Source organism: Myxine glutinosa, chromosome 7, assembly GCF_964187855.1.
Source record: "Myxine glutinosa chromosome 7, kmMyxGlut1.1, whole genome shotgun sequence".
NCBI lineage: Eukaryota > Metazoa > Chordata > Myxini > Myxiniformes > Myxinidae > Myxine > Myxine glutinosa.
In genome coordinates this window covers 181,688,745-181,710,739 of record NC_136267.1, presented here as the reverse complement: position 1 = coordinate 181,710,739, position 21,995 = coordinate 181,688,745, and the positions used below count along the sequence as shown (strand labels likewise).

The following is a 21,995-nucleotide window of genomic DNA, read 5'->3' as shown; positions in this document are numbered from 1 at the left end:
TCGTCTCTGATAGATATTTTATATTTTCTGATGGATGATTTATTTTTTCCGATAAATGATTTATTGTCAAATTAATACATGAATGTTTAATCTACTGTTTTGTTTTTAAACTTAATTTGACGATATGAATGAACATTGAACAATGACCAATTGAACATACATGTACATTGTACAATGGCACATTGTACATAATTATTTATTAGTTTACAAACAAACAACAGCAACAACAATAATAAATAATTTGAGTAATTGAAAATAGATAATTATCTATGAATTGATGTATGATGCTAAAAATTCTGTATCTTATTATTCATTAAAATTTGTCAACATTTTGAGCAACCTCTAACGATTGTCCAATCAAGCTCAACGTTTCACCACAAACTACTTTCTTCAACAGGAATAGGGGCAGGCTTGTGGAGAAATGCAAATCCAATCTTTAAATTTTTGGACCACCCTAATATACTGAATATATATATACATATATATATATATATACATATATATATATATATATACATATATATATATATATACATATATATATATATATATACATATATATATATATATATATACATATATATATATATATATATATATATATATATATATATATATATACATATATATATATATATATATATATATATATATATATATATATATATATATATATATATATATATATATATATATATATATATATATATATATATATATATATATATACACACACAGACTTGGCATTTAATATGGAATATTTTTTTTGGTGGGAGTGAACTTACTTTTCAAGATGACTTAGAACCAAAAGTTCATTGGAATTATGTTGAAATTATTCTAGATTTTGTTAATGTGACCTTTAATAGAAACAAAAACCACATTTGACATTTCGAAGCAAATAAATTGATCCTTGAAAGTGATGTAAACTGATATCGAACTCAATTCACGGACAGTACTGTGTTAAACTTCTGCATGTTTCCCAGAAGTATCTCCTTATTTTGCACATTAGCCAAAATTTTTTTAAATAAAAACAAAAGTTAAATTACGACTGGGATTACGGACAGTAAAATTACAGTTCAGTACTTCGTGTAACCCCCACGAGCATTCAGGAGCACACGTACATGTTGAGGCATGCTGTTCACGAGATTTGCCAAGGTTTGGACAGGAATCGCTTGCCATGCAGCGACAATAGCCTGCTGCAATTCATGCACAGAGGTGGGCTGCTGGTCCAAGTTGTCGATTTGACGCGTTAATTCTGCCCACAAGTTCTCCATCGGATTCATATCCGGGGACATGGCAGGCCACTCCATATGCTCTACACCACGGTCAGCAAGAAAGTGTTGGATCATGCGAGCACAATGAGGCCGTGCATTGTCATCTTGGAAGACAAAGTTTCCTCGAAAGGCTGCACGAGCAAATGGAAGCAATGTTTCTTCCAGAATGGCCCTGTACTTGAACTGGTTCAGGTTTCCATTCAGAACAACCAGGTCAGTTTTGCCACCTGCATGAAAAGCAGCCCAAACGGTCACCCCACCACCTCCAGCTTGGACTCTTGGCACTATACAATCTTCATTGTAGGCTTCATGCACTTGTCTGCGCACTCGGACGCGGCCATCTTGAAGATAGACCAGAAATATAGACTCGTCACTGAAGATCACGTGATTCCAGTGTCCTGGCTGCCATTGACGGTGCTCTCTGGCCCACTGCAATCGGCGCTGGCGGTGTTGTCTGGTCAGGCATGGCTTTCTCAGGGGACGCTTGGCACGATAGCCTGCTTGAACCAGTCGTTGGTTGACTAACCTTCTGGATACAGGCACATTTGTCAGTTGCTGCAACTCAGCCCTAAGCCGATTAGCTGACTTGGTACGGCCATTGCGGACTAACCGGTGCAGCTGGCGATCATCCCTCCTTGTGGTTCTGCGGGGACGTCCTGGCCTCGGTATTGGAGTAGGGACACCCCTCTGAGCATTTCGTTTCAGGATCTTTGACACCTGACCTTGAGTGATACCATACTGCCGAACAATAGCACGCTGTTTCATGCCGTAATTTCGTAAAGCCACCACTCCATGACAAACAGCATTGTCGAGTTGACGGACCATCTCCAGAGGAAGCGGCAATAAATTTTGTAGACGTGCAGCAGTTGTTTTCCACGAATACAGAACGCAACAACCCTTATATACCCGATTGTGAAGCCAATCGTCAAATGTACCGGTCCGTACATTTTGTCACACCACATGTGATATAATCCTGTTATTGACTTCTTGCTGCGACAGACAATCAGTGACATGGTTCTTTTAACAAAGACATCACCGAAGCGTAAAAGAAACTCTCCAGATTGATATACTGAGTTCAGAAAGTAAACCCAAGTCAAGAAAAAAAATATATTCCATATTAAATGCCAAGTCTGTATGTATATATATATATATATATATATATATATCTGGTTACCAAACAAACAATCGTCACTTGGACAATTACGTCACAGCAATAAGCTTAGAGAAATTAGGTGCAGGACTGAACGTCACAGAATGAGTGCAATGCCTTATATAGTTAGACTTTTGAATACCATGAATGTGTTCTAAGTAACATTAATCTCTTAACACATATTCTCCAAGTGAGATTCATAACAGATTTACCTTTTCTTTCCCGTTTTATATTTCAAGGAAATTTTTTATCTTGGAACATGGTACTTATTATTGTAGCTATTTTATACGTGTGTATTTTAACAATGTGTATTTTCTACATGTTTTTTTTTTTGTTTTTTTTTGTATAAAAGATCGAGGCTCGTGAAAGAGCTAACATTAATCACACAGAAAGACAAACCGACACATAAAATATATAACATGGGGAGCGGTAGACAAGATGGGGAGAGAGGGGGAAGGACACAAACACAACATTTGAGAGCAGGTACATCGAGAGATCTGTGGGAGGGAGAGGGCTTTGGGGGGGGGGAGGCATAGGAAGGGCGGGGGGGTGGGAGAGGTATAAAACATATGGACACTGCCAGGACTTCCAGGAAAGAAGTTGGAATTTCAAACAAAGTGGATCTGGGGTGAACTAGCGGGGGTAGAAAAGATCAAGGTTTTGGATGGGGTAAGATAAGAGATGGTGGTGAACAGCTGTTTTAAAGACGTGGAGGAAGGAGTGGGATTGAAGGGAGTGTGGGAGTTTGTTCCAGAGGCTGGAGAAAAGAGGAATGAAAGAGTGAAGGTGAGCAGATAGCTGAGATTTCGGCAGGGGCAGGCTTGTGGGAAGGCTGTATTTTCGGCAGGGGCTGTATTTTATACGTGTGTATTTTATGGCAATGGGTGTATTTCACAATAATGTGTGTACCTTAAACGATGCTGTTTAGTCCCCTCCTGGTGTACACCGGAGGCGACTAGAGGTTTGCACACCGTCCCTCAGTCCGTCAGTCCGTCAGTCCGTCAGTCCGTCACGCAAAGAACAGTTTTCCGGGCTTTTTTTCTAAACGCTTAACGCTAATGATTTCAAACTTGGCACCTGGTTTCCTCATGATAAGTTACAGGTCAGGTTCGAACTTCACGACGTTTCGATCATTTTTAACAAAGTTATGGCACTTTGAACTTTGGTAATTCTGATAATTCTGATGATCCTTAATTCAGTGCCAATTTAAGTTTTAATTTCCTTTAAAAACCAATTTCTCTGCAATAATAGTACCGATTGGGATCAAATTTTCACCATATGATGGACTCGGTCTGTAGAATATTTTAATGATAATTATGACGTCATAGGTCACGTGGTTCGGTCGCCATATTGTTTTTCGTGAAAACACGAAAACCCATTTTTCTCTGCAACGGCTGAACAGATCGAGGCCAAACTTTGCAGGCAGAATCGCATACCCATGACGAACAAAAAAGTCAGCGAGCATGATGTCATGCGTCACATGGTTTCAGAGTTATGACGTTTTTAAGCATGAACCTTTAAAACCGAGCTCCTCCCTCATTTTTGATCCAATCGAGGGGAAACTTCACAGATCTGTTCAGCACTAAAATGTCCTTTTGGAATTTGCGATAGGTCACGTGGTTTCGCAGATATCGTTAATTAAACGAAAATATTTTTAAAAATGGATATCTCTTGTTTATTCTCGAGTTCTCCTCAAGCCGCACTGCGCGTCCTCAGCCTCGTCTCGCGAACGTCAACAGCGCGACACAGTGTGCGCTTTCGGGAGGGGCGGAGCCAAGCCGAGCAACATATATATACACATCGATCATTGATCGTGAACCGGAAAATATAATAAATTACTGATGGTTTCAGAGTTATGACGTTTTTAAGCATGAACCTTTAAAACCGAGCCCCTCCCTCATTTTTGATCCAATCGAGGGGAAACTTCACAAATCTGTTCAGCATGTCAGTCTACTAAAATGTCCTTTTGGAATTTGCGATAGGGCACGTGGTTTGGCAGATATCGTTAATTAAACGAAAAAAAAAAATGGATATCTCTTGAATCGCGAGTACCTCAGACCGTGAGTTGGTAATAATTTATATAATTCACACAATGCAATACGTGCAGGCCGCTCCACGGAGCGACCTTGCGGGCTTATCAACGAGGCGAGGCGTGACACACGTGTCTCAGCATGCCTCAGATCAAGTTTGAAAACCATCATGAACCGTGCATAAATTTGCATGTTCGATCATTTTTGACAAAGTTATGGCACTTTGAACTTTGGTAGGGGACATGTAATGCAGCGCAATACTCAGAATGCTTGTTCATTTTAATTATTTGTATGTTATAGTGATTGCAAATTATTGACTTGTTTATTTCATGATCTCGTATTTTATGTTCTGTTGTAAATCATTGACAATTCAGCTGTGGCTGCGACGAATTGATAATAAAACCATGATCGATTGATTGATAATTATTATATATACACACACACATGCATAGATACAGGGTGTCCCACAAGTCTGGGACCATAGGGCAAAATAAGTGATTCATTATTTTTTCATTTAAGAATGATGTTTTCATGATTTTTGTTCGTTTCTGGAAGGTGTCCATGATGTCACTGAATAAGGAAGAACGCATCCAGGTAATCCTGCTCATAGGAAATCGGAGATATCAGAAGGTCACTGAGGAATTCAACGGATTGCATCCGGACCGCGCACCGATTGCACACAGTTGTGTCGGCAAACTGGTAGCAAAGTTCAGGGAAACGGGATCAATGGGAGATAAACCATGCAGTGGACCTCCGAGGACATCCATCGACGACCACACAGCTACTACCATCCTCGTTCATTTCACAAAAAGCTCCAAAAGGTCTCTTTGGTGGTTGTCCGCTGAGACAGGAGTGTCCACCGCATTCTTCAAGCACACAAATGGCATCCTTACAAACTTCACAACCTGCAGAAATTCATAGAAGATGATCCAGACCAACAGATGGAATTTTGTGAATGGGCTGCAGAACAATGTGCTCAAAATTCCGATTTCCCATCCACAATTCTGTTCAGTGATGAGAGGCTGCTTTTTACGCAAATGATGAGGTGAACTGACAGAACACCTGCTACTGGTCCCAAGACAACCCTCAATCCACTCATTGGTTTACTGCTTCAAAGGAACAAGGTGCCGATCTTGTGATAGTGTCGTGTGGCATCTGGAAAGACTGCATCATAGGCCCCTTCTTTTTTGATGGCACAGTCACAGGAGACGCCTACTGGCGTATACTCAACGAGGAAGCATTCCCCAGTGTCTTAAACACAGATGGGGATTTCCCAACATGGTTCCAGCAGGAAGGCACTCCTGCCAATTACAGCATCCATGCAAGAGAATGGCTGAACCGGCAATTCCCTGGTCATTGGATAGAACGCCGAGGGCCTGTGGAGTGGCCAGCGCCAAGCACCAATCTCAGCCCATTGGATACATACACACACACACACACACACACACACACACACACACACACACACACACACACACACACACACACACACACACCGATGTGACACACTCCAAACAATTGCTCATTCGAAGTGAGACATCACCGAACACGTCGGAGACGGGGTAACGATGGGGTAGCAGATGGGAGAGTGTTGCTGTTGATTGGAAGATGTGAAAGGTGGAGGCGGAGGAGGGGGTAGAGGTGGAGTGGGATGAGGAGGATGATGATGGGGGTTGGAGGGGAGAGGCTTACTGTTGATTGGAAGATGTGAAAGGTGGAGGAGGAGGAGGATGACGATGGGATAACAGATGGTAGAGTGTTGCTGTTGATTGGAAGATGCGAATGGTGGAGGAGGAGGAGGATGACGATGGGGGTAACAGATGGGAGAGTGTTGCTGTTGATTGGAAGATGTGAAAGGTGGAGGCGGAGGAGGAGGCAGAGGTGGAGTGGGATGAGGAGGATGCTGATGGGGATTGGAGGGGGAGAGGATTGCTGTTGATTGGAAGATGCGAATGGTGGAGGAGGAGGAGGATGACGATGGGGTAACAGATGGTAGAGTGTTGCTGTTGATTGGAAGATGTGAATGGTGGAGGCAGAGGAGGAGGCAGAGGTGGAGTGGGAGGAGGAGGATGATGATGGGGTTGGAGGGGGAGAGGGTTGCTGTTGATTGAAAGATAATTCAACAGAGGTATCTTACTATAATTCACCAAATGTCCGTCTGTCTGTTGGAAGGTGGCGTAAAAACTGCTGAACCGATCGCAAAGATATTTTGGGTGGGTAATCCTTGGACCCCTGGGAGTAAAATAGGCGATTTAGTTTTCCCAATTTCAGCTTTGCATTTGCATTTGCATTTCAGCAATCTCCAGCATTCTCAGGTTTGGACTCCCGCATGACATTCGCGTTCGTATAACATTCATTGTGACGATGTTCTCATTGTGACGATGTTGTGACGATGTATGTGTTCACGGTAGTGTTTGACGTGATGGTGTGAACGTAGTTTCGTAATCTTTTTCGTTTCGTAATCCTTTAATGAACGTTTAATGTTTAATGAACGTTTAATGTTTAATGAACGTTTAATGCCCTTCGATGTCCGGGGGCCGCACGCGCGCTACACTGGACGGGCCAGCGTGTACCTTGCCCTTCGCCGTCAGGCTTGGGTAAACCGCTGAGCCCCATGTGTGATGGGGACTGGGGCTTGAGACAGTGTCCCACGAACGAGGAATTCCCAGTAAGCGCGAGTCATCAGCTCACGTTGATTAAGTCCCTGCCGTTTGTACACACCGCCCGTCACTACTACCGATCGGACGGTTTGATGAGATCGTCGGATCAGCCCCTGCACGGGCCGTTCTCAGCCCGTGTCGGTGCACCGAAAAGATGAGCGAGCTTGACTGTCTAGAGGAAGTAAAAGTCGTAACAAGGTTTCCATCGGTGAACCTGCGGAAGGATCATTATCGGGACAACATGAGAGCCAGCGAGACGCGAGTCGTACGTGGTACGTGATCGTCCATGTACTGTTTCGCCATGTACCGTTTAGATTTTGATGATTTGCGTGTGATATGATTCAACGGATGTTTATATGAATCGTTAAAAATAAAAAAGCCTTCAATTTCTGATATTTTACGTTTTCATTCGGGCCTTCCAATTGAAGCCCTGCCCGTAAGGCGGGTACTGTTGCGAGTTGAGGATAATCCACTCAGTGCCACTTAAACTATCAAACTTGAACTTAAGCTATACAAGTTACGATTCATCAAGCTGTATGCAAGAGGAAAACTGAAAAAAAAAAAAAAACTTGTACGAAGTTGGACAAACCTTGTAACAAGCATGTCCACAATGGAAGCACAATCAAGGTATACATACTAACAGTCAATGATGCACAAGGCTTGTGGTGGGACTCCTGCCATCCCTTAGGCTTTAGTCTAGTAGGAAGACTAGGTCCCCCTGCACCCCCCGGAGATATACTTCTAATCAGTGTTTCTAGATTGGAAAAAATGTGTAGAAAATGACTAGCTATGGCCCCAAGCTGAAAAAATGTCCCACATACCATTTTTATGCAAATTACTGCTGCCATTATCAAAAAAAGACTAGGTCCCCCTGCACCCCCCGGAGATATACTTATAATCAGTGTTTCTAGATTGGAAAAAATGTGTAGAAAATGACTAGCTATGGCCCCAAGCTGAAAAAATGTCCCACATACCATTTTTATGCAAATTACTGCTGCCATTATCAAAAAAAGACTAGGTCCCCCTGCACCCCCCGGAGATATACTGAAACTGGCAGTGACTGGTGATTGAAATGCGGTGCCTTTTTGTGTTTCAGGTCGAGGTACGTGAACTCCCCACGATCTACAGCAACCAGGAAGAGACTGATACCAGGGTGGTTCTGTACCTCCATCATGCTGCTACCATCGGATACAAGAACGCTGTAGTCAGAACACCGGACACAGACATCCTCCTGATCCTGCTCCACCATGCCCACAACATCAAGCTGACGGTGTACCTGGATACAGGGTCAGGGAAGCATCGCCAACTTGTCAACGTCTCTGAGCTGGCAGAATCCCTGGGAGAGGACTACTGTGCCACTCTCCTGGGGTACTATGTGTTCAGCGGAGAAGACTGCACCAGTGCCTTCAAAGGGAAGGGAAAAGTCGGGCCCTTGAAAAAGCTGGAGAAGAATCCCAGGTTTCACAGAGCATTCGGTGAATTTCACAGGGTATTTAGAAAAATAAAACTTTGTGTTAACGTCTGTGTAGACGGACCTTAATATGAGTCTATTATTTCGTAAAACTGTGATTATTTTGTAAATAAAGCACTAATTAGCATACTAGTATACCATAGACACATGTAATCATGTTATGAATAGTTCTATCATGATCTATGCCCTTCAAAACATGGGTCTAGACACCTTCATTTTTCAATTATCTGCAATATTGGCTGAGATATGTCAAAAATCGTTTTTTTGATAATGGCAGCAGTAATTTGCATACAAATGGTATGTGGGACATTTTTTCAGCTTGGGGCCATAGCTAGTCATTTTCTACACATTTTTTCCAATCTAGAAACACTGATTAGAAGTATATCTCCGGGGGGTGCAGGGGGACCTAGTCTTCCTACTAGACTACTTAGCATAATATTCATGCTTCGAATGTGCATGTCCTCACAAGGCAAGTCTTTTTCTTATCCTTCTTCTTCTTCTTTTTCTAATGCTATCAGATGCAGAACAAATCTGCTCAACTGCATCATGGACTGGGAGGCGCAGCAGTGCTGCTGATGCACTGCACGTGTAATTTTTGAAATTTGTTCATAGTGCCAGTGAAAGTCCATCTACTCTTCATGAAGGACATCATCTTTAACATGAAGGACATCATCTGGTACAATATCTTTAACATCCGCCAACTAATGTCGGCAGACAGCAGTGAAAGGACTTTAAACTATACTGTAAAAGGAGCGGTGCGTGCGTCGATCCGTGCTTCCGTGTTCCAGCCATTGGTTGCACAGTTTACCCGACTCCACATACAATATCTATACTACAACCGCCAAGTTGGTGATTACTCTGCTATGCGAAGCCAATAACGCCGTGTTCACAATCGACATGCCCTCCATACAAGTTTTACCTTCAGTGTAAAGCGACCAAAGCGACAGTTAAAAGCATTTTGAGCCGATAAACGTCACGGGCCTTGTGAACATAGGCCTCAACGATCGAAGCAGTATTCTGCAGTTTATACACCACCCAAATAAGTACGTGGCATTCCGCGGGAATCTTCCCCATGGGAGTTATGCAAGTTCTTCTATTATTTCCGACTATTTTCTCTTGAAATTGTGAGTTAGATAGACAACCGTGGTGGGGTTCTGTGATGTCCGTGATGGCATTGTCGGAAAACCAGTATTATGGTCTCCAGACGGGCCAGATGGAGTCCATGTTTGGAAGGATTTGAGAGGGGAAGGATCAATGAATTTTGATGCATTGATATTTTTAGGGGATGTTGGGGCGAAATATTTTTTGTGCCCGGGGCTCCAAGGAATCACAATCTGCCTCTGCGGAGAACAGAAAGTGTTACATATTCCCTCGTTTCGGTGTGGGAACGCCTGTTTGATTCTACGAGTGAAAGGAGTGTGAAAATGGACAGGGGACAGTAAAGGTAGGACAGAGTTTGAAAGAGGAGGTTGAGGATTGGGTGAAGGAAAGCAGGGATGAGAGGTGGTTGGGGGGAGGGATTGAAGGCTTGAAGTGAGGAGGGGACTGATGCCTTAGGGTTGGGGTTAGGGTTTGCGCGGGAGAGGGAAAGGAAGAGAAAAAAGATGGCGCAGAGTTTGGAGAGTAAGGTTGAGGCTTTGAGAGGGGAAGGACTTTCGGTGAGTGGCAGGGAGGGGTGGTTGAGGACTCAGAATTGCATGTGTGAGTTAAATCACAGCAAAAAAAAAAATCACGCGTGTGTGTCACTGTATGGGGGTGACATAATCACACACATACACACACACACTAGTTTGCTATAATATAAAAGGTTTGACTGAAACCACTTCTTCCTGCCATTGGGTCCTTTTGTAGTCCTTTAAACAGTGTTCACCTGCACTCTGATGACGATTATGGGCACCTCACCTGCATCTCCTGCTCGAGTGTAAGCGAGCGTTTCAAGCTCGGTGCCACCATGGTATCGGTGACCGGCATTTTGTCAAGAGGGGCCTTGCAGCGTTGCAGGGCAAATGGATTTGCACCGTTCAGGTATTGGTATCCCAGGAAAGCATCCTCTTTCCACCGCTTCATCGCCGTTGCTGCAACATCATAAATTATGTCACAAAATCAATCTTGCAAAATGTATTTATATACTTTTTAATTACAGCATTTACAAGTGTGTTTTCATGCTTTGAAGTCGAAAGTTGCCCATGGAGATTTAGGGTAAAAAAATTAAGGGTCACCATTTTTAATTGGTTCAAACAGAAATATAAATTCTTTCAGTTTGATATGGAATCTGAACATGAAGATTTGTCGGTGTAATGCCATCAAGCAGGTTGGCTTACCCAAAAAGCTGTCATGTGGTGATATCGTGTGGGACATGTTTTTCAATGGATTACATAAGGTCATGTGCTCGTAATGATCAAGTAAGTGTTGAAGTGACATACGGTAATTGAAAGGAATATCAACAGTAGGAAAAAGAAGGGTCCGTTACAAGTGAATTATTAATTTTGTCAAAATAAAACAGATAGTGTTGGACTGTTCTTTGGCTCATCCCTCTTTCATGAGTGGTATTAACAAGATAATCTAAACTATACAAGGAACCATGCATGTTTGTGTCCGTTCCTGCGCCCGCGTTCCACCCATTGGTTGGACAGTTCGCCTGACTCCACCCACAATTTCTACACCACAGCCGCAATGTTGGTGATTACTGCTATGCAAAGTCAAAGACACCATTCACAATCACCATTAATTAAGTAGCATTAAATCAGACTTTTTCCACCTTTATGTACATTACACATCGTAGCCCACAGCTTCCTAGTGAAAAACAAATTTCTATATATATATATATATATATATATATATATATATATATATATATATATATATATATATATAGATCTGTCGGTCGAAGACCTCAAGGGAAGGAAGAAGAAGAAGATCAGAGCAACAATGTTTAATAAAATCGATTACAAACACACAGTGTGGAGCAAGGCTCGAGAATGCACCGCCTGACATGCAGCGGGCAATTTCTCGAGACACTCGCTGCAAAATAAGCAAAAAGGCATTTCATATATAGCAAAATATCAGACAAGAATCTGCGCTAAAGACAAAGCAAAACTGGGCCATAAAGACCCACCTACCATCGTCCCTTCCTGAAGAAGGCCAAACTTAGACAAAAAAGATGTAAGCATAGGATAATGATTGAATACACATGCTGAATACACAACAATCAAAGGATATGTAATGTCTATATTTCTTTCCAAGGTTGGTTACGTCCTTGATTTAGGAGACATACTAGAAACTACAAAGATATATAATTAATTATTCCCTTTGTGAAGAAGGCGTTTGGCAACATGTTTTCCCTGTACGTGGGCGGTGAGCATATTATCTACTGTCTGGCACATACATTCAAGGACTTGTTTATTGGGCTAAGGATCCACCCTGCACCTCGAGCCTCAAAACCACATTTTGTCCACCCGCCTCTGCCTGCAGCTGAGTTCAAATCAGTTTTCAGAAGCGCGATATATAATTTCAGATGTTATGATCAATTGAGTCATGGGGTTTAAACCCTAATGGCTAACAGTTCCTCCCTTTGTCTTTACATGACAACTCCTTGGAAAGACACCGTATAACCCAGTGGTCAGCATCCCAATTAGTCACATGCCAGGCGCGACACAGCATCACGCATGCTCAAAGAAAGATACCGGCCCTAACTGGCCGTCTAACATTCAACGCATAAATTGTTAGCCATAATTCGCGACGACGACGCCTGGTTAGGAGATTGCTGCCGCCCGGCCAGATCCCGAATCCACCCTCGGCACGGCGTAGGTGCGACCCAGTTGCCAGCCAGATTTGGGGCCCTCCTTATGCAGGCGTGGTCCTCACGAATCAGGGCAAACAATCGACGTCCAATGCCATCAAGCCTTGTACATGTGATTGCTCTGTGGAAGAAAAGGAGGCACATTCGTCATCACCAATATCCATCTCCTCATAATCACAAATCTCCATCTCCACATAGTCTGTGTCAACGTCAGTATTCAAAGTGTTGGGTGTTTTAAGCTGAGACGATCCCAAAGTGGTTGTTACGGGTGGTGTAAGTGGTGGTGAGGGTGGTTCTCCCGGATATCCCGGATACATGTTTGCCATCCGCTCCTCACTGCTGGCATAATAGCAATAACTTTTAAAAGAACCTACACTTTCTAAATCACAGGTTAAATCATCCCAACTAAAATCATAATCATTATCAGAATCCCAAGCATCAATAGGTTCATCGATTGCAAGCCAGGAATCATAGATCCCTAAAGCCACATCCTCTTGCCACGAAACGTCGAGGCCATCAACCCAATCGTGGGGGTCCGAGACGATAGAGTTGGCCGGTTCACCAATGGCCTTTGGATCCTTCCCATATAGTGAAAGTAGCATCCCGTTGGTGGTGGTGGATGGGGTCCATCCTGTGAAACATTTTCTCACACAAATCATGATTAGGGATTTCATTATAACTACGGTGAGTACGATTCCCACGATTATGGCCAGGCCTGTCAATAGCCATTTTACAATGACCCCTGTCCATCCTCTGAACCAGGCTGATATGCTGGACCATACATTATTGGCTTCTTCCCTTTCCTTTCGGCTATCCGTGAGATCCTGGGTCGCGGCCTTAAGCCGAATGATTGAGGCCTCTATGCCTTCCGAGTGATCTGGGATATATGTGCAGCATTTTCCATCAATTACCCCACATACTCCTCCCTTTTCTGCTAACAACATATCCAAAGCCACTCGATTCTGCATCACCATTGTTCGCATATGCACTAATTCGTCTTCCAATTGTAGTTCTGCGATTCGAGTTTCGTTTCCAATTCGTTCCATTACTAATGCGAGACTATCTATTCGCCAATCATTCATAGTCACTCCCGCTTGGGGAAAAAATGCTCCTAGTAGGACCTGCCACCAGCGTCCGTCCAGTCTTACTGTTCCATCCGGGTTCCAAAGAGAGAATCGTTTCTTCCTCTCGTGGGTAGGGGTGTACCCTGTTTCATTAAAATGATCTACCAAATTTACCTTGGGAAAAATGGATCCCAGATAACAAGTCCCTCCCCACTGGTCGGGTAAGTATGGATATGCCTTATTTCCGCAAACAAACATCACTCCATGGGGTGGGATAAGGGCCGAGGCCATGCATTTACTGATCTCAACGCGGGTGGCGCTTGGTGCTCCCCAAGATATGGTTAGCTTGGTTACGTTATGCTGGGCTTGGTCATCTATGGTTATTACAAGGGGACCTCCCTTTTCTCTCCCTCTGGTGTCGGATGGCAGGGTATGGGTGCATTCCGAGGTTCCCATCTGAACGTGTCCCTTTCCTATAAGACACACCCGTCCCTTTTGCTCTGTCACCCAGACTGGATCAGGTGGTTTGTCTAACAAAGCCTGCTTAATGGGTGGGGTATATCGAAACTCCCGGGAACACACTGCTGGGGATTTTGGGCCTATCAGTTCCAAGGTTGTGGTCAGACATGGGGTACGCAAGGGTCCTGAGCACATATCTCGTAGGGACAGGGGCAGCACTACCATTTCTATCCCTGTCGTACTGGTGTGAGGAAAATGCATACACACCCAACAACGTGATCGGTTCTGTACCTTCGCCATTGCACGGGTCACTGTCCAATACGTATTTTCCTTTGGCTTTTTTTTGCTTTCGATCCGTGGGTGCGGAATTAATATGTGTGAGATGCATGGTGGCCTATAGTCGTAGGGGGAGCTCTGTGACGTCATGAATTCACATTGTAGTAACAGAGTAGTGCCGCTGTTCAGTAATACATGCGTGGTTAAATTGTTCGAGTCCTTTCCCCATTTGTAACCTGGCCTGGCCATGTTTACTATTGGTGCGCCGCCTTGTCGTGGCGCTTGCTTCAAACGACTGAGGGCAGCAAAACCTGTCTTCCTTCCATGTGAGTCTGTGTACAACGCCCTCCACATTATCCGTGTCCATACGTCTTCCTTCACATGGCAGCAGGGTATATTTATCCTCTGACCCCAGATAACTCTCTGCCGGTAGACCTTAACGGTTTGGTCGCCATATGCATATGTCTCCGTGTTCGCCCATGCCCTCGTGTCCCCCCACTTGAGGCGTGACACGGCAGGTGCAGTGCTGGCAAAGCGGTATATTAAACTAAGTGTGATTGCCACCCCTAACAGGCGGTGGTGCAGCATCCTCGATCTGTGGTGGTGCGTTTGAGGTGTCTGTGTTTGTGGGTATGGCCAACTTACAAGTGTGGCATGTACCCAGGACGACTTGCCCTCACAAAACACCGCTGTTGGTGTGATCAGAAGAACTTGGTATGGCCCCGTCCACCTTGGTTCGAGCGCAGTCTTACGGGTGAAATGCTTCACCAGCACGTAATCTCCTGCCTCGAAGGTGTGGATAGGCATGCTTGTTGGCTCCGGCAGGGCCTCCCGAACACGTTCATGTATGCTGCGCGCCACATGGGACAGACCTATGCAAAACTTTAGAAGCATGTCATCCATGATAGGTAATTCACGGGCTGCCATATCCACTGGCGCCGATACCGGCAAACTCATGGGCCGACCCATTAATATCTCGTGCGGAGAGAGACCAGTGGTGCGCCCTGGAGTAGAGCGCACGCTCATTAACGCTAGCGGAAGGGCCTCCGGCCACTTGAGGCCTGTCTCGTCGCAAATCTTTGCCAACTTACCTTTCAGTGTGCCATTCGTTCGTTCTATAAGTCCCGCCGACTGCGGGTGGTAAACACAGTGGAACGACTGTATCACTCCCAAGGCCTTTAACACGGCTTTAATGACGTCCCCTGTGAAGTGCCCGCCCTGATCGGATGACACTTTCTGCGGGACGCCGAATCGACATATAAAGTGCCGCAAAAGGCACTTGGCCACCGTTATAGCGTCAGCCTTGACGCATGGGTAGGCCTCTACCCACTTGGTGAACATGTCCACCACTACCAATACATGCTTAAAGGACATACAAGGCGGTAAATTGAAAAAATCGAACTGGATATGACAGAACGGCCCGACGGGAGCCGGGTGACCCGCGTTGTGGTGGCGCCTGGGGGGAGCCCCCCTATTATGCCGTTGACATATAGCGCACGAGCGACAGACCATGGTAACCACAGCCGAAAGGCCTGGTGCTGCCCAGGTGGAAGTGACCTGCCTCATCACCCCCCTATGGCACACATGGCCATTTTGATGCGCCATGCGTGCCAACCATGGCAATAAAGCTCGCGGTGCCACGGGTTTGTCATTAATCGTCCACATTTGTCCTTCTGCGGGGCGCTGAGCTCCCAATTTAATCCAATCTTGATGTTCTACGTTTGAGGCCGCGGCTTGTAATTGTATTACATCGAACTCTGTAGGTGCGGATGTCGGAACGTCTGTCTGGGCGGTCGCTTTAGCGCCCTGTTTGCGCGTAATTACTGGCATATTATACCCAACCTGTTGGTTTGCCGCTTGTGCTGCTGCTTCGTCGGCTCGGGCATTTCCACGGGCCACAGCGTCGTCTGTACGCTGGTGACCTCGGCATTTAACTACAGCTATTTCACGTGGAAGCATAATACTATGAAGCAGATTTCGCACTAAGTCCCCATTTTTAATGAGTGCTCCCGCTGAAGTGAGGAACCCTCTCATTTTCCATATGGCCCCTTTGTCGTGGACCACTCCGTGTGCGTATGCCGAGTCAGTATAAATTGTCACTGCCTTTTCCTCGCTTACTTCGCACGCTCTCGTGAGTGCGTACAGTTCAGCTTGTTGTGCTGACCAGGTGGGTGGGAGGCGGCCGCTTTCGACCGTTTCTGTATCCGAGCATACTGCGTACCCAGATAACAGGGATCCGTCCCAAGCCCGTTTGGCTGAACCATCGACGTAATAGGTGTGATCGGCTTCCTGTAGCGGTGTGTCCTGTAAGTCAGGCCTTACCGTTGATATTAATTGGACCACGTCCGTACAAACGTGCGGGATTCCCTCCTCCTTTGTTGGCAAAAGTGTCGCTGGGTTAAGAACGGTACACCGCATCACCGTCACGTTGGGTGCCATAATTAATGCCGTTTCGTATTGCATCAGTCGAGTGGCTGTGAGATGCTGTGTGTTTCGCTGTTGTAGTAGCGTATGGACGCAATGCGGTACCTGTAAAAGGACCGGATGTCCCATTACTATGTCGGCCGTCCGCTCAACTGCGTATCGGGCAGCCGCCACGGCTTGTAAGCACAGCGGAAAGCCTTGTTCTACCGCATCAAGCTTTTTGCTGAAATAGGCTACCGGACGTTCCCTATCTCCATGAGTCTGAGTTAACACGGATTGCGCGAATCCCCCTACTGCATGGGTGAAAAGTGTGAAGGCCTTTTTATAGTCGGGAAGGCCCAAGGTTTGGGCCGTTACCAGGGCTCGTTTGAGTCCTTCGTAGCAGCGTATTCGATTGTCCGTCCAGTTCACCATCCGTGGCTGGTCGTTTTTCGTCGCCTCATACAGAGGTTTTGCTAGTAACGCATAGTCAATTATCCATGTACGACAATACCCTGCCATTCCCAAAAATCGCAACACCTCCCTTTGTGTACGAGGCAACGGGGTTTCCATGATGGCCGTGACCCGGCTCGCGTTGAGCTTGCGTCTCCCATGCGAAATCGCGTGTCCCAAGTATGTAACTATCTCCCGCACAAATTGCAATTTTTCCCGGCCTACTTTGTGGCCTTTCTCGGCCAGCGCATTTAACAGCGCTAGTGAATCCGTCTCGCAGGCTGCCTTGGATGGAGAGCAGATTAATAAGTCGTCGATGTACTGCAACAGCACCGAGCCGCCTTCCAATTGGACATCTGCGAGATCGCGGTGCAGCGCTCGTGAAAACAAGGTAGGGCTATCTGCGAAACCCTGCGGAAGCACTGTCCAGGTGAATTGTCTCCCCCTAAAGGTGAAAGCGAAGAGGTACTGGGACTCTGGAGCTATTGGTACTGAAAAGAAGGTGGAACACAAGTCTATGACTGTAAAATGTGTAGCATCTGGCGGAATGGAAGTCATCAGAACTTCTGCATTTGGTACAACCGGATGAATACCCTGAATTATTTTATTAATCTCTCGCAAATCCTGCACAAATCGCCACTTTCCTGTCATTGGTTTTGGCACTGGGAATACGGGGGTATTACATGGGCTATTAGTTTCGATTATTATTCCCTGCTGCACGAGCGATTCTATCACCGGAAAAATGCCTGCGTCAGCCTCGTGCCGAAGTGGGTACTGCCGAATGTGTGGTAAAGGTAACCCTTCTTTAATTGGAATCACCAACGGGGGTGCATCCCTAATGCGCCCTACTTCATTCTCGTGTTGCGCCCATAGTGACGGGGTGACGGTGTCGAGCAACCCATCGGAGTCCCCTGGAGTCGTGGAGACCGCCCTAACCATATGTGCCGCTTTGGGTGGTAGTTCCACCATCTCAAATCGAACTCGTCTGTCCTGAGGTGCCAAATTAATTATGAACCCTTCATTGTTGTCCAACACATGGACCGTTCGGTGTTCAACATTGTATCGACGCCTTACTGGCGTTTTCCGCAGTCGGTCCATCATCCATCCAATGCTCTCGGGTGGCCATCCTCTGGCGGTGCTAAGGGTAACATGCGCTACCATCCCCTCGGGGTACTTAGCCTTTGATCTCTGGCGCGGCGACAAGGTTACCGTAATCCCAATGCCCTCTCGGCCAATCCATATGTGTGATAATTGAAGATCAGAGGTTTCCCCTAAAGCTGCCGCAACCATGTCTAAATAATAATCATCGCTTCCAGTCGCGTCATAACATGCGGTGCAGTGCGGCGGGTTGTATTTCAATTTTGTGGCTATGTGGTGTTCTTCTAGCCAATCACGAATTTCTTGTGTTTGCGCGCCAATCGTGTCGATCACATGGGTCCATGTTGCTAGAGCCCCTTCCTCCAACCGCCACCAATACACGGTGGGGCTGGCGCGCTGCAATGCCATCATTAACAAATCGCGGTTCGATTCTCCGACGTCGACGTATACACCTTCTTTGGTGCACGCAATGTTACAACCTAATCGACACAGCAAATCCCGTCCTAGTAAATTAGTTGGGGCAGTAGTGGTCATGAGAAATGCATGCTTAGCTTCTAGCGGTCCGAGCATTACTCGGGTCTCCTTTGATACGGGGAGAGCTTCTAATTTTCCTGAAACGCCCTGGATTTGGACGCTCTTGTGTGTGGGTTTCAAAGTAGGTAGTTGTCCCTTATTGATACAACTGCGAGTCGCACCAGTATCCACTAAGAATTCTAGTGGTTGTCCATTTACATCTAACGTCAAGGTCGGTTCCTCATCTGGGGTCATTGTTATCAATGGACATTCCTTTGGCGGCCCGCATTCGTCCCGTCAATAGGCGTTTCCATATGACGGCCCTTGCTGTCCCTGGGGTCCTCGTGGTCCCCTTGGATAATTTGGACAATCCCGTCTCCAGTGGCCCATCTGTCCACATTCAAAGCATGCCCCTCTCCCTGGGGGTCCCTGTCCTGGACCCCCCTGTTGGTTTTGTTGGTTTGGCCTTCGCCCCCCTTTGTAGGGAGGTGGGCGCCCTTGCCCTCCCCTCGGCATTTGTTGGACTGGGGCACAAGGCCCGTATGGCATGCCCGAATTGGGGGTAACCCATGGGGTGGGGCCCATATTGGAGGGTCCCCATTGCGGTGCCCATCCTGGCATGGGTATTTGTGGTGGCCAATAGGCCGGTGGGGGACCTAGCACAGAACATGGTGGAGCAGCCCATTGGGGTTGTTGGGGTTGTTGGGGTTGTCTCCACGTCTGATTCCCTGGCCCACTAGGCCCTTGTGGTCCCCGGGGTACTTGCATCACAGCTGCCTGCAGTGCCGGACCGAGTGTCTCGTCATCACTTGACTCACTCTCACTGTCACTTCCCATTATTTCTGCCCCCTTTTGTTTCTTCTTCTTGCTCCCCATTGTTTTTGTTGCTTGTTGCTGGGCCAATTTTTCCCTTACCAACATCTGCAACATTTCGTCTTTAATTTCCTTCTTTTCCTCCGAGGAGGATCCCAGACATTGTTCGAGTTTTGTACATAATTCATTGGTCCCCATTCCTTTCCAACCGAAAAGGACGGCATGCACTTGTTTTTTTAATGCGGGCCGAAGCCCTTCTACTAGGTAATTGTTCACCAGGGGAGCGGGTAGGTCCTCGACTTGGATTAATCCTAACCCGCCCCATCGAGCTATCGCTTTTTCTATTCTCTCTCGATAGTCGCCGATAGTCTCTCCTGCTTTTTGTTTTATGTTGCCAATTTTTCCCCAATCTGGCCCTCCAGGTGGCGCGAGCGCATTGCCAATGTTGGTCAGGAGATGATTTTTCAAAATGACCCAATCGTTTCCGGTCATGGGTGGCATCCGAGCCATGGGGTCATCTATTGGCCATAATGAAAGGGTTTTAGCCTTTGCCCATACCTTTGGTGGCAATATAGATGCTCCCAAATGACAAATATCTCTCCAATCCGGGGCATCCTCTGTAATCCAGTGACGGAGCAATATTACTATATCCAAAGGTTGGTCGATCAACATTTCCTGAACCCTCTTTTGCATGGCCGTTAAATCAGATTCTTTCCAAGGCACATGTTCCCTTACTACCACGCCGTTTGCATCTATTCCCACGCATCGCATGGGGAACACTCCCTTTGTTTCTATCGCACGTTGCACTGGTGCCTGATACTCCACTAGTGAAGGGTATACTTTCTGACCTGGACCTATCGGGGGTGGAAACCCCGGGGTGTCTGTGCCGCTATCTCCATCGTCCTCGACTTGAGGGGCTGATGGTTGTGGGGTCTTTTGAACTTTAGGGGGTCTCCCATTTGTTTCCCCTATAGCGCCCTGGTGTCGGGTACGTGCCTTAGATCCTGGGACTGGACCATGGGGGGGATAGGAAACAGGGATTTCATCTTCCTCATCCTGTTCCTTCTCATCGGAATTAATCCGGGCTACCATTAGCCTCTGGCTTGTCTGCGTTGCGAGCGCCTTCATCTGTTTATCCTGCTTCTTTCGACCCTGTTTGCGCTCATCCTGGTATTTACCCAACTCTCCTCGCAAACTCGCTTGTCTGGAGGCTGCCTGTCTCTTCAAGGCCTCCACCTTCCACCAACTATAGACCTTCCATGAATCAGGTGGGAGTCTCTTCTTCTTCTTCTCTAGGGCATCTAAAGCCCCATATAGCACATCTAACCTGTCTATTGCAAATGACCCTTCCTCTGGCCAAGGCGTATTCAAACCCTCGGTCAATATAGTCCATGCCTTGCCCGGTTGCAAAGCAGCATACCCATAATCTCTTTTCATGTAAAACGCTGGAGTGTTCTTCAACGGCTCTCCCTCCTTTCCTACCTTATTACCCATTCTTCCTACCTTCTTGGGTTAATCCCTCCTGGTAGTCCTAAGATCGGGTCGCCCCCCGATCTCTAGCCTTAAACGCAGTTCTCACGCCGGAGTAACTTAACACCTATTATCTATCACCCACATATGGGTCTACCTGCTTCCCACGCAGGAAGCTTACCTGAGGGGTATCCCTCCTTATCTCGGGCGCCCTGTATAATCGATTCGTTACCCACTGCTGCTCTGGTTAAACTAAATATGGTTCGGAATACAAGCCAGGTAGTACAGCCGACAGAGGTCCACACATCCAAAGTAAGGCAGGAGGCTTTCAATTTCGATGTGCAAAAATGCTTACCCAAATTAGGTGCCGGCAGGGCCTCCTTCCCGACCTGGGACGTGAGGAACCACCTCGTCTGCACACCTGGATGATCCCACTTCTGACACCAGATCTGTCGGTCGAAGACCTCAAGGGAAGGAAGAAGAAGAAGATCAGAGCAACAATGTTTAATAAAATCGATTACAAACACACAGTGTGGAGCAAGGCTCGAGAATGCACCGCCTGACATGCAGCGGGCAATTTCTCGAGACACTCGCTGCAAAATAAGCAAAAAGGCATTTCATATATAGCAAAATATCAGACAAGAATCTGCGCTAAAGACAAAGCAAAACTGGGCCATAAAGACCCACCTACCATCGTCCCTTCCTGAAGAAGGCCAAACTTAGACAAAAAAGATGTAAGCATAGGATAATGATTGAATACACATGCTGAATACACAACAATCAAAGGATATGTAATGTCTATATTTCTTTCCAAGGTTGGTTACGTCCTTGATTTAGGAGACATACTAGAAACTACAAAGATATATAATTAATTATTCCCTTTGTGAAGAAGGCGTTTGGCAACATGTTTTCCCTGTACGTGGGCGGTGAGCATATTATCTACTGTCTGGCACACACATTCAAGGACTTGTTTATTGGGCTAAGGACCCACCCTGCACCTCGAGCCTCAAAACCACATTTTGTCCACCCGCCTCTGCCTGCAGCTGAGTTCAAATCAGTTTT

General features: G+C 46.0%; 1 protein-coding gene across 1 annotated transcript in view; it reads right to left on the bottom strand.

Annotated features, from left to right (window-relative positions):
* LOC137415493 (polyunsaturated fatty acid 5-lipoxygenase-like) overlaps nt 1–21,995 on the bottom strand; it is a 214,856-nt gene that overhangs the window by 65,602 nt on the left and 127,259 nt on the right. The window contains exon 7 of the mRNA XM_078782592.1: nt 10,488–10,660. Coding sequence (XP_078638718.1) covers nt 10,488–10,660 — 173 coding nt within the window. The remainder of the gene's footprint in view (nt 1–10,487; nt 10,661–21,995) is intronic.